At 39.0% G+C, this 11990-nt stretch overlaps 1 protein-coding gene across 1 annotated transcript in view; it reads right to left on the bottom strand.

Annotated features, from left to right (window-relative positions):
* Positions 1-9323: 9323 nt before the first annotated feature.
* LOC143034573 (uncharacterized) overlaps positions 9324-11990 on the bottom strand; it is a 39665-nt gene continuing 36998 nt past the window's right edge. Inside the window, exons 16-17 of the mRNA XM_076200830.1 lie at positions 11076-11918; positions 9324-10881 (exon numbers count right to left, since the gene is read on the bottom strand). Of these exons, the coding sequence (XP_076056945.1) occupies positions 9814-10881; positions 11076-11918 (1911 nt within the window). The 3' untranslated portion in view covers positions 9324-9813. The remainder of the gene's footprint in view (positions 10882-11075; positions 11919-11990) is intronic.

Raw genomic sequence — 11990 nt, 5'->3', positions numbered from 1 at the left:
TAGAACGTAGCTTTTCAACAGAAAGTGAAAAGCTTTTCCAAACGGTGGAGGTGTAACGTAATATTAGATATTACGTCATATGTGTAATTATGTTATAGAATTGTGTTCCTTTGTATTACATAACTATGTTCATATTTCTTATCTATGTATGTATTGTAACAATGTTAAGCAGTAACGCCCGTCCACTATATGTAATCTTGCCTACGTGCGGAGAGGTGCGCACTCTTGTAGAACAAACAGACAAGCGAAATCCTGAATAGTTCGGAGCGCACAGATTTGACAGTTACTAAATAAATAGATTGTTCAAGCAAGTCGAGGGTCCTAAAACTACCCATGTTGACGTGTTAACTTACCCTCCTCCTCACCCGCACCCTTAACCGGAAGTATCCCGCTTCCGGTCCAATGGTATATAAGCGGTTGAAACCGCTCATTCCTTGTCATATTCCCACATATTGATCTCTTGATAAAAACTAGAAGGTTTAGATTCATGAGACGATTGGTGTGAAGTGATCACCCTTTTTGCCTACATTACGTGTCTGATATACATTGCATTACTTTACTTATATTTGTGGGGGGTACTTATTCTGATGCATGTTCCTGATCTCTTTGTACTTAGATAGTACCATATTGTATACTTATCTTGTTTCTTATTTGAACGATAATTTCCATATTCTCATAATCATGTAACGGTCCCATTGACCCTACTGCCCATTCTCTTTTGTGTTGATTGCCTGTAAATATTTTCCATTAATAATTTCGTTTACTAGTTTTATCGCTAGTTTAATATTCCTTTCCTGGAATCTTCTTTGTTACCTTTACTTCTAGTCTTACGAATTATCTAGGCCCTGACCAGATAGTTCAGTCCTACAGTGGCTTCTAGAAGTGCGCTGGTTCTTAAGCACTTAGACGTTATACGTAACGTATCTTCACATACCAGCCGCCCGTAACAATATATTATATATATATATATGTATATATATATATATATATATACATATATATGCATTTCTTATTAAATAACACAGCAAACTAGGCGTTAGTTATCTTCTTATTGAGACTTTCTACTCTTCTAATAACTTTTCTCTCTAAAGGAGGGAGAAGGTATACAATGCTTCCAAACGAGTCCATGATTGGGTAGGAAAACTAACATCTTACGACGTTTCGCCTATGCATTATGCATCTTCTGGTAATTTATTCAGAAATAAATACATACTTATATATTACAAAGATAGGTACATTAGGAGATCTAGGACTGTGACACTTCATTCTTTCCAGCCCGCTACTCGTGACCCATACAACTCTAGGGTCCCGCACATATTTTGTTGTATGTTAATAAGTGGCATATAGTTTCTTGTCATCACTGCCTCCATGCATTTTAGTTTTGTCATATTACCATTCCTGGCGATTATCACTGTGTTCTTGTTTAGGTGTTCTCTTGATATGTTGCTCTTGTGGGATTTCGTCATGTGTGATTTTATTGCCCCGTTCTGCATGTGGTACGTGAGTCTTTGTGAAAGTGTTTGTGTTGTGTACCGGATATACTCGTCTGTACAAAGCGCACCGTCTTTGTTAAAATTACAAGTATATTTGTACACAACATTGCTCTGTTTTAATTTATCCTTTTATGCTGCCAAATTGTTCTTCATGATTAGAGATGATGTTCTGGGGTTCCTGTAATAAATGATCAAATTAAGCTTATCTCCTTCTTTTGTAAATCACTGTGATAAGAAAGAGTTGTGTTATTTAATAAGAAATGCATTGAAGAGAACCTGCTCCCTAAATTCACTAATATATATATATATATATATATATATATATATATATATATATGTATGTATGTAACATATTGAAGACACAATAATTCGTAACGATGATGTGATGTATTTACCTTCCTGAATAAGCAGCGCTGTAGACAAGTTACAAAGTTGTGACGTTAAGCTTCTATATGATTCAAAATTCAAAACAATTCTCCATCATTAATAAGTTTCCGAAAGCGGTCAGCCAAGGTAAACCCACAGTTCACCCAACCCACACCCATCTTAACACCTGTTTGTCTTCAAATTTGTCTAAGCTCCTTGTAGATGAATGGCCATCCTAGTCACTCGCCCACTGTCTGGGTCAGAAATATACGTTAGCTGTCCATCTCCTTGGTACTTTACTTTAAAAAAAATCAGGTTTTCCTATGATAAACCTTGTCTAAAAAAAGATAAGGTGTAATAAATGAAAAATAAAACAATAAAAGATCTTTATATGATGTTGGTGTCAGATTAAAATGCATCAAATTCACTCGAAGCTTTGCATGTCGTCACAATTAGATTGGCAAGTAAAGTGGCAGATACATATCTTTCTGTTTTTCATAATTTCCATGCCCTAAGACAAAAGAATATGTATTTTCTATGAACACTTATATCACAGCAAAATATGAAGTTACATGAATCCTGTAACCTTTACAAAATATCACGAAAGGGTACCTGTCGGTATAACAGTCTCTTGTGACCATATTAAAGTTGGTTTGTGATTGGTTAGCCTTGTCAAGAGGGGCAAGATCAGCCAATGACCGAAGTCCATACGTATGTCTTAGGTCTGGTTCATCCTACTCAATCTGAGCTTTGAGGGCTGGTCATTTCAGACGCTATATGTTATCTAAAAAAAAACTACGCGACCGAGGCTAAATAAAGTAACTTGGCAAATCACTGTGATAAGAAAGATTGGCAGTTATTTTTTTGGAAACCTTGAAATATACCGACAATGTTTATCCTCTTCCCTAAAACCCCAGTATTCGACCCTAAATGTGTCCATCATCTCTAAATTTAAGAACAAATCTCCCTAAAAACGAGGGCTAGAGGAAAAATTACGTAGATCCTTGTACCAGGTGTGCGTGGGTGCATGCATGCGGGCGTGTTATGCGTGTGAGTGCATGCAAGCTCTTGCATCTAAATGCGTGTGTAATTCTTTCATTCCAAGCAATATTTCGCTTATAGTTTTATCATAGAGATATAACGCCATTTGATGTACAGATACTGTATAAGACAACATGTCTGTATAGGCCATCTTTTTGTCTAAAATCACCTGACCGAAGTCTGAATAAACAATGAGTATTAGCGGATGTTTATGTGGGACCTCCATTCTTATGGAATACTGTTTACATGCTCGTTTCTATCTGTCCTTATATGTTTTCTTCCTAATTGAAAGGTGAATATAGAAACATCTATGCTTAATCTAGTAGTACAACCTTCCTTCTGACCACTTAGAGAAACCTAGAGAAACTAAACAAACCAATCAGTCGATTACGTCAGTGTGTGTGTGACGTCATAGCTTGACACACCCACGGATGTTCTAGTGGGGGACGTCAGTATCAGTTTAGACGATGACGTCACATCTCACCCGGACCTCAAGGCTACTTTCTAATCTTCTCCTTTGTGAGGTACTCCATAAGCTAGATCCTATACATACTAGAGAGACAATTTAATAAGACTAAAAGGTATTTGGAGGTGGTCTCTTTGTAACGGATTTTGGGGAAGGCGATTGCTTCTGGTGGCCTTACTCATACCTCTTGTATGTCCACAACTCGTCCGCCCACATAGAGGTTCAGCTCATTCGGTGTTGCACAATGGTGCACCTCATATACCCCCTTCCCCCCACACCCCACCAACATCCGACTGAAGTATTTTCTTTATCTGTAAGGAACCAATCTCATCTACAACACAAAGGAGCCTACAACGATCAGATTAAAACTCATGACCCCTTGTAACAACTACTTCAGAGGAGGGGGCGCTTTCGTTATACCCCTTTGGCTCAGAGTTCCTTGTGGGTTTTCAAAGGTTGGAGGCTGGTCTCTCCTCAGAGGACGGTGCTAATGTTTTTTCGTCTTCTACTGTCTCTGTTTACTGCTGAAGTCTTTAAATCTCCCTTACTCTACTCCTATAGAACTTTACGTATTCGGAGTGATATTGTCCCCAAGGAGAGAAGCGCTGGTTGTCTCTGACGATGTAGAAACCAAAGCACTTTAGTGGGTGCGCGCATGCCCTCCTCAAGTGCGTTTCCGTGCATGCAAGTTGAACAAGTATTTTCATGCACTACGCGTTCTTCGCACGCACTCATGAATACGAATACACCCACCCACTCACCTCCACACACGCACGCACGCACACACACACACACACACACACACACACACACACACACACACACACACACACACACACACACACACACACACACACACACACACACACACACACACACACACACACACACACACACACACATATATATATATATATACACACACAGGGGGAGCGTCCTTCATGCATGCAAGCTGTTCCCTTCCCGTCCGACTTGCACGGGCAGTCAGGGTTCTCACAAGCTGAGGCCGTGGGTGGGTTCAGAGTATGTAAAAATGTATAATCCTTTATTTCCTTCTTGCGATTGTATTTATTTGAATACATATTGTATTCTATCATTCCTAATTCTTTCGCTATCATGACATATCTACAGATTTTATACTGGCTAGCTCCAGATGATATTGTTCTGTCGGTAATAGATAGCGCTTTTTTAAGGGTATCACTAAGGCCCGTTGGGTGAGTGGACTAGGGCGTCGTTACTTGCGGCGAAGGTCGAGGGGATGGCGGTTCGAATCCTGCCACCGGCGAAGTTGAAACGAAGGCATGGTTAATTAAATTCCACGCTACAAAGTCCTCTGTAATAGGGGGTAGTTTGGGACGTTAAACCATATCATCACTAAGGCCCACAAAGATTCGGACAGCATAAGATATATTCAGTCAGTACCTCATATGGATTTTATTAAGTCGAGAATTTTTTTTACAAAAAGCTGACAATCGATTATTTCTTTTGCTGCAGTGATATACTCTACATATTTGATTCTGGCCAACGCTGCAAAAATATATTCAGTGAAAGAAACTTTACGATAGTAATGGGGTGTTGCTTCATTACTGCTGTGTTTGAAAAAGAAATAATCTTTAACATAAACTAATTAATTACATAGAAATCTACTAATTACACACCGAAATTTAGATTTGCACATATTTCTGATATAATAACGCAGTGTTTCCTTTAAGAAAAAATATTCGTTAAAGGAAAAAGTCTCACATCTTTATGCTTACACGAATAACTGAAACCGCATCTGGGTAGATTGTTGTACAGAGACACGACCGTTTCCATGTGTTGCCTTCTTTCTGTCTATTGTGATTTCTTTCTCGTTGCTGCTCTTCTATTCTCTGTCTCCTTCTCCCCTTCTCTCCCTCTTCCTGATTTCTCTATACGTAAACGATCTTATTCTTTTGAAAGTCATTTATTGGTATAACCGAATGTACACAAGCATCGTAAATTCGTTCACAATCAGAATAGAATTGCCTGACGGCATCGAGAACAAAGACAACAAATACTCCATAATACGGAAGGAGTTTTGCATATGTGAATAAAATCGCACGATGTTAAAGTACACAAGCAAAGTTTAGTTAACCCAGGGCCGGAATGCCACGGTCGCCTGCTTTCGAAGGCACTCCCACAAGCAACAGCGGCCATCTTGCTGAACATCATTGCAAACACAAGGCTGTACATGCTTGTCTTGCTAGAGATTCTCATAGAAGCATGTGTGTGAGTGTCTGTGTACATGTTTGTGTGTACGTGTGTGTGTATATGTGTGTGTGTGTGTGTGTATGGGCTTGTGTGTGTGTGTGTATAGGCTTGTGTGTACGTGTGTGTGTTTGTGTGGAGGGCTTGTGTGTACGTGTGTGTGTTTGTGTGGAGGGCTTGTGTGTACGTGTGTGTGTGTGTGTATGGACTTGTGTGTATGTGTGTGTTTACGTGTGTGTGTTTACGTGTGTCTATGCCTATCTACATAGATGTATTCATCTAAACGAGTCGTACAGGACTGAGTCTAGCACCGTCCCGTTTTCTTTCTTTTCATCTGAAATCCAAACTTAAACAAACTGGCTTGATTTTATGCGCTTTTGTTGTAGATTACACTTCCAGTAGCTATATAATCAACTCTCTGCTGCACAGTAACATTATTATATCCTAAAGTTATACTCAGTTCTGGGCTGAATGGGTTTGCAAATGCAGAGAAATTGGAACTGGTGTTGGAGATCCCAGTTTACATGCTTTCGTCCATAGGTTTGTATGGTTATTAATGTATCGCATGTATTTTCCAATATGCTTAATCTATTTTTTGTCTTATACTTTTATGTTCTAGTATGTGCCCTACATCTTATACAGTGCTTTCAAATTTGTGTTATATTCATGTCTATGAATTTTTTTTTTAGTTCTTTATATTTTCATATATTCTTCTATGTAGTCTGTTACCATGTATGTTTTCCATTTATTCTTTTACATATATCCAACATACCGCTTGCATGTTATCTCTGTTCTCCTTGTGTTCTTTATTCTCAAAGTTCTACGCATGAAAGAACCTGTTTGTGTGAACTTTCAAGGTGAAGTCAATGTTGCATGGGAGTGGGATTCTTCCTTTCTCTCTTCCTCCTCCTCTTCCCCCTCCTCCTCCTCCTCCTCCTCCTCCTCCTCCTCCTCCTCCTTTTCCTCCTTCTCATCCTCTTAGGCTTGCTTGCTTGCCCTGGGATTTGATCTTTCGACATTTCCCAGAAGTGGGAGGGTTTCAAGTTTGTTGCGAAGGACACAGTTTGTCCTTTTCTTTCTAACCAAATACATACATACATACATACATACATACATACATACATACATACATACATACATACATACATACATACATATATATATATATATATATACATATGTATATATATATATATATATATATATATATATATATATATGTATATATAAGTTTTTTATAAGAAGCTTAATGGAGTCGTGTATAGTTGCCCAGGGCAGTAACTAGAAGTGTACCAAAGTCGTCCTGATTGTCCTAAGGTCGTCCTTTTATTTATGATTTTATCTATTTTTTATTCTATTGTATTGTATTTACTAATTTTCCTCGCACATTTCTTGTTAATATCGATATAAATTTCAGAAGAATCAGGAAAGCTTTTACATATTATTGTTCTAAGTCATCCGTGGCCAAACAAAATCTAGTTTTTGTGAACGGAAAAAAAAAAAGTTTCCCAAAAGGAGCGTTTTTATCCATAGCGACAATATTGTATGTCGGAGGTAGAGTCTCTTATATATACATTATGTGGTGATCTAAGGAAGGTAACAGCAAGACTGGATAGCAGAGGGTAAATGTGATCACCATTAATTTTATTTATTTATTTATTTTTCAAATAGGAGTTGGAAATGATCACTATTCATTTCTGCTTACATATTTCTTTCTCATCGTTAAAGCAGAAAAGATTTGCGTGTCTCTGGTCCGTAAGGGTTTCACGAAAGACACCGTATTAATTATATAAAATTTATTCAGTTTAATCGCAAGAGTAATCACAAACATAAAGAGTGATTCTGTTTTCACTGACGACATACAATTAATTTCGATTCATTTTGCCCACAAAAAATAATAGTAGCAATAATAGTAAATAAATGAAAAAAACAAACAAATTAATAAATAAACAAGTAACATAAAATAAAAATAAAGAAGAAGAAGAAAAAAAAAAGTGTTTGGGAGAGATAAAGCTGTTGCTGTCAGCCAATCAGATGCAGTCAATGGCTACTATGACGTCACATATAACGGACTCCAGGGACCTCATTCAAGAAAGACCAAATCCCGCCTCTGACGTCATCGCTAGTGAGGCAATTGCTGGCGTCATCACGAAGTGACGTCACTTTTACTTTGTCCTTCCTTACTCTGCCTTGCAGGATACCAAACGTCGTAAGGAAGTTGAAAGTTGTATCTTACGGTGTTGCAACTTACAACCCTCTACCTGGAGGGGGCGTGAGTTTGTCTAAAATTACAGAATCGCTGGAAAACTACAGTCTATAACAACAACTACCTGGAGGATCCCAGGTCATCTTCAAGCCTCGATAAACTGGTTAATTTTTAAAGTATTAATTTCTATAATAAACTAATTGAAACCGACGTTGTATTGGTATTGATTCTTTTGCTGATCTTTGAGCTTTTCCTATCTATCACCAGTCGTTTTTATTCATATGAGGCAATCTTCGTCACCAATAGGGTGAAGGACATCAAGTGATACGTTAACTACCCAAATAAGGAAAGAAAAAAGTGCATTCGTATTCTCATTAATTGCCATAAACATGATACTAAAATTATAGGCTTGTGAGTAATCCAAGATTTATATACGAGTATAGCTTCACAGGAATGAGTATCTAGTTATACTGAGAGAGAGAGAGAGAGAGAGAGAGAGAGAGAGAGAGAGAGAGAGAGAGAGAGAGAGAGAGAGAGAGAGAGAGAGAGAGAGAGAGAGATAGAGAGAGAGAGAGAGAGAGAGAGAGAGAGAGAGAGAGAGAGAGAGAGAGAGAGAGAGAGAGAGAGAGAGAGAGAGAGAGAGAGAGAGAGAGAGAGAGAGAGAGAGAGAGAGAGAGAGAGAGAGAGAGAGAGAGAGAGAGAGAGAGAGAGAGAGAGGAGACATATATATATATATATTATATATATATATATACTATATATATATATATATAGAGAGAGAGAGAGAGAGAAAGATATATACATACATATATATGTATACATATATATATATATATATATATATATAGAGAGAGAGAGAGAGAGAGAGATAAATAGATAGATAGCTAGAGAGAGAGAGAGAGAGAGAGAGAGAGAGAGAGAGAGAGAGAGAGAGAGAGAGAGAGAGAGAGAGCGAGTGTATCATCAAGTGTCCACCATTAAGGTCTGCCATCTCATTGCTCACTAACTCAGTGGAGTTGCCAATTACCTTTTTATGACAAAATAATTTTGCGAATGTCTATATATGTACATTATATATATGTAGATATATATTTTTTCCTTTTTCAGTCTTGGTGTCTTTTCTTACGAGTTTAGGTTACAAAAATGGTTGACTCTTTTTAAATGAAAATTATGAGAAGAAGCTCGAAACCATTTTCCTTGCTTCATGAACCAAGAAATAATACATCAGACTGTGTGGCTTCGTCAGAATCTACAAACTAAACCTTTATTTTTCATCACATTGAATTTTACTTGGCTTACCACGAAAAGAGTTATTTTGCTTGTTTATTTACTTATCTATGTATTCATTTATCAATTTTTTATTGGGGCGACCAACAAAGTATATAAAGAAAATGTTCAAGAAATTTCCAAGAACGAGAGGAAAAATTATATTGAAAACATTGTATATTCAATAGACGAAACAGACATCTACTGTTTCGCTTACGGCTCATCAGACATACCATGAAAAATGAAAACGCAACCCTTGGCGTATTTCCTTTATTACAAAAATAGAGCATTTTCATAATCATAGTAATTAGTAAAGCAAACGTCTGCCAAACTAATGCATTATATATATTATGAACTCGGAAGAGATTTACAGCTACGGGTTTGTGATTCAATCAGTGTTTTCTAAGAGAAAGATAGATCGTTATCACAATCAATATATATTATTTTACAGTACTTAGCCATATCAGCCTCCAATTTGGTACTTGTGCAGGTTGACCTGGTCGGTTCTGGACAAAATCGTCTGCTTGTGGAACGATTCCGGTTACTTCAGGCCAAAACTGGTTGGTCGAAGTCGACTTTGGCTGATCATGACTGATTTCGGGTGATCAAGGACGAATTCAGTTTATCAGAACCAAATACGACTGATCAGGGCAGGAGCTGATTGATCATGATGGTAAAACTTAGCTAATCAGGATAGCAAAATTGATCAAGGCCATATTTGGGTGATCAAGCTTGAACTGGAATGATCAACTTTCTCCACCAAAAGTCAGTTCTTTGCAGCAGCAGCGACCTCCCGGAGAAGCTTTGCAAGTACTTCTTGTTAGAACACCATCAGAGAGATTACTAGGAGTATGGTGGACAGGGTGGGAATGATGAATCTTCTTAGGGGTGGAGATTTTGGTCGTTTTCTTCTTTTTGGGAGTGGAAACTTTGGTTGTCTTTTCCTTTTTAGTGGCAGAGACTTTAGTTTTCGATTTCTTGGGCGATGATGCTTTGGATTTCTCCTTTTGGAGGTTAGACTTTTTTACTACCTTCTTCTTTGAAGAAACTTTGGTCTTCTTGACTGGAGAGACAACTTTTGTCTCCTCTTCGTGGGCGGAAGAAACTGTTACTTCTTCCACAAGAGAAGAAGCATCTGTCTCCTCCATGTGTGGGGCAGAGACTTTTGTTTCTTCACCTTGAACAGAAGAGATTTTTGTCTCTTCACTTTGCTTAGAGGAAACTTTGGTTGACTCCTCAGGAGATGAAACTCTTGTCTCCTTGTGCGAAGAAGAGACTGTCGTCACTTCCTTGGGAGGGGAAGGCAGCCTGATGACCTCCCTGCAAGGTGAAGAGATCCTGACCTCTTCCTTCTGGATCGAAGTGATTTTCCTTTCAGTTATGATGGGGGTAGAGGTCTTCTGCCTGATGAGAGAGGAAAACTCATTTTTTGACGTAAAGGGAGAAGAGAGTCTTGTCTCCGTCATGAAAGGAGAAGAGAGTTTTGCCTCAAATTTGCTTGATGAAGATCCTCTAACCTCTGTCTTATGAAAAGAAGAGTCTGTAGATTCTTTGTCGTCACCCGAAGTGTCCTCCTCGCAGATGGAGACCTGTTCTTTCTTTGGTGCCGTGATGGTGAGAAGGCCCTCCGAAGACAGATCCGAAGAGACGAATTCCAGTGCCACTGAAGAAGGGACGGTGAAGCAGCGACGGAAACCTTGTCTACACGTGGAGTTTCCTTCTCTCTTCTTGGAGAGGCCTTCTATCACTAGCATCTGTCCTTCAGTCTTCACCTCGACTTCGCCAACAACAAATTCACTGACGTCTAGTGTTACCTGTAAGTGAGTTTTTAAATCATTACATTTTGTAAATACTTCCTATAACGTTGCTATATATTTGATTAGGTGAAATATACCTGTGCTAAGATATTCTTATCAATATGTTTGATAGACGATTATCTTTGCTTTGAATACTAAGTACTCTTTGGTAACATATTTGCTCATGTAAGACTAAGTTAGATTTTGCTTACCGTGTAGGTTTTCCCATCATCAGTAATCTGGGTGGCTTGGATCTGCTCCATAGTACTGGATCGGTCAGCAACTCTCGGAGACTTCCCATCATCAGAAGATGGTGACTTCATCCCAAATTTTTCCAGAACCTTTGTGGCTGCAGACTGAAATTTGTTCTGGTCCTCAGGAAGAAGAGACGATTGGAACAAATTCCCCCGACGTTGAAAGTGACGAGAGGATTCTTTTGCTCGTGTCGACGTTGGAGTCGCCTCTTCGGATTCTGGTCTGGTTTGGAGCCTCGAAGTCGTAGTTTTCGTTTCCTTGATTTCTTGGATGTCGTCGTCAGACTCTTCTTCAATGATTTCTGGCTCGTCCTCATCCTCCATTTCTTCAACATCATCATCTACCTTCCGTCTTTTGCTAGGAATTTCATTTTCTTGTACCTCAGCGTTGAATGAAACTTTGCGTTCTGAACGCATAGCTGAAACTGGTGTCCGCTGTTCGACGCCCCATGTCCTCGGAGAGGTTGGCCTAATCTCCTCACTAGTTCGGGTCTCTGAAGAAGTATTGACGTTGGCTGGAGGGTGAGGTTCCTCCTCCACTAGCAGGGGGGAAGTCTTGTAAGCTGGCATGGGAGTAGCTCGATGCTTCTTGACTACAATGGTGAGAACTCCGTCTAGGGACAATGCGGCGGTGACGTCATCCAGGTTGGCGTGACTTGGCATTGCAAAGCGGCGTAGGAAGCTGTGAGTCGATGACGAGCCCCCAGAGGCCTTCTGAACTCGGCCCTCGACCACAAGACAGCGACCCACGCGTTTGACTTTCAAGTCGCCGTCCTTGAAATCATGCGCGTCCAACACGATCTAGAACGAAAAAAAAAAAAAAAGGATAATAATAATTAATATTCTTTTAATGTTGTTACCCATCATGTAAAA

The sequence above is a fragment of the Oratosquilla oratoria genome, chromosome 2 (assembly GCF_046742065.1).
Source record: "Oratosquilla oratoria isolate Oo_2021 chromosome 2, ASM4674206v1, whole genome shotgun sequence".
Lineage (NCBI taxonomy): Eukaryota > Metazoa > Arthropoda > Malacostraca > Stomatopoda > Squillidae > Oratosquilla > Oratosquilla oratoria.
This window is presented reverse-complemented; position numbering and strand designations above follow the sequence as displayed.